Raw genomic sequence first — 1,973 nt, 5'->3', positions numbered from 1 at the left:
ATGTGGGATTTACTTGTCTTTGTTAGTCACTGTTCAGGCTTCAGTTAAAACTTGTTAAACTCTAAACGGTTTCTCAGTTGAGACAAGTTATTGCAGAAAGCAAAATATATTTAAAGTATCAGTGCTTAAAGTAGTAATTACAAACCAGAACAGCAATATGTTGTATATTATACTATTGGTTTATTATTACTGGTGTATTCATGTGTAAGTGACATTTTAGTGTTGAGTTTGGTCAAGATCATGCTGATAAATACAGTGCTAGCAAAATAGAGTTACAATATTCCAGAAGCACAAAATGTGAATAACAGACAATTATAGTTTCCTCCTCATTGTGCCTGTTGGGTTTTGGAAATATGTAAAACAAATAATTTTTTCTGCCCTTAGAAATCCAATCATCACTGCTCTGATCTGAGGCAGGTTTAGGCCGTAAACTAGAGGGTTAATGATGGGAGGGATGATCAGAAACTCCAGAGATAAAGCAATAACTACAGATGGATTTACTTCATCAACCTTATACAAACTCAGTAAAATCTCACAGAACACTGAGATGCAATAGTTTCCAAAGATCACTATGTGGGGCAGGCAGGTCTGTAAACTTCTCCTGCAGACAAGCAGAATGCGCAGGTAGGTGTACAGGACAAAGGACATGGGGATGAAGAATGATGCCACATGCAAAAGTTTCCAAAGGTCACTATGTGGGGCAGGCAGGTCTGTAAGGCCTTTCCTCTGAATTCAGATGAACTTTTTCTGCACACATGCAGAATGCGCAGGTAGGTGTACAGGACAAAGGACATGGGGATGAGGATTGCTTCCACAACAACAAACTGACCCATGATGTTGATCACAGATGTGTCCTCACATGAGAGCTGAAATACAGACCAGTTGGTACAAATAATCTTGTACAGTTTGTTTCCACACAAAGGCAAATTAATAGCCAGATAGAAAAAGTAACATAAACCGCACACAGTGTACAGCACAGCCAGAATCAAAAGCAGCAGAACCGTCCTAAATGTCATTTTACTGTGATAGTGTAAAGGCTGGCAAATAGCAACAAACCTGTCATAAGCCATGACTGTGAGGAGAGTCACCTCATGTCCTACGTAAGTATTAATAACGTACATCTGAATAAAACAGAACAGACGTGAGATGAAATGAGTGTCGGACAGAAGGTCCATCAGGAACCTGGGGAAGAAACCAGTCGAACCATACAGAGAGTTTAAACACAGAGAGCAGATGAAAATATACATGGGCTGATGCAGAGGGTTCTCCAGGCAGACTGACAGAACAATGACAAGATTAGCAGAGATTATAGTCATGTAGATCAACAGAGAGAGGCTGAAGAAAAGATATCTGAGGGGCCCATAGTCTGCAAACACAGTGAACTGAAAATAGGAGGGAGTCAGGCTGTTGTTGCTCGTCATGTTTGCACAGCTGCAAGTTGAGACAGATGTGATTTAAAAATGCAGATGAAAAGAAAACAGAATGAGAAGTAAAAATTTTCTATGTCAAAAATTTAGATCCAAAATACTTATATAAGCCTGTATTCTTCCATGCCTCATAAGCTACAAACCAAATGTCATGTGATGCACTGAAAAATTACATTACTAGCATGTACTAAATTCACATGCAGTCTGAAAATTCTCAGAACTGTTCAATATTCCAAGTATTGGAGTAAAGAGTGCAGAACACATCACAGTTATGAATGTTCACATGTAAAATCTGACATTCAACATCCAGTGCCTATATGCCCATTTCCAAACTAACACACTTCTCCATCATTCACTGATTGAATTGTTAAATCAGTCACTAAACATTTGTTTGAACTTCTTCTTCTTTTATGGCAGCATCACTTGTGTGCCTGTGAAGAACTGCACACAGCAGCCAAACAAATTAGTTATAAAGGCCTGTGATCTGTCTAAAAATTTAATCACTGAGTAAAGTGTCAATTCATGGACAGTGAGACCTTAGAGAGA

At 38.7% G+C, this 1,973-nt stretch overlaps 1 protein-coding gene across 1 annotated transcript; it reads right to left on the bottom strand.

Annotated features, from left to right (window-relative positions):
* Nucleotides 1–378: 378 nt before the first annotated feature.
* On the bottom strand, nt 379–1,421 carry LOC109953911 (olfactory receptor 6K3-like; the record flags this gene model as incomplete). Its single annotated transcript, XM_020589348.1, has 2 exons — nt 696–1,421; nt 379–573 (listed from the first exon to the last, which is right to left on the bottom strand). Coding segments are annotated over exons 1-2 (921 nt in total), but the record flags the coding sequence as incomplete, so codon positions are not given.
* Nucleotides 1,422–1,973: the final 552 nt, after the last annotated feature.

The sequence above is a fragment of the Monopterus albus genome, unplaced genomic scaffold, assembly GCF_001952655.1.
Source record: "Monopterus albus unplaced genomic scaffold, M_albus_1.0 scaffold1964.1, whole genome shotgun sequence".
In the NCBI taxonomy this organism is placed as follows: domain Eukaryota; kingdom Metazoa; phylum Chordata; class Actinopteri; order Synbranchiformes; family Synbranchidae; genus Monopterus; species Monopterus albus.
The sequence above is the reverse complement of the archived record's forward strand: the minus strand, read 5'-3'. Positions and strand labels throughout refer to the sequence as shown.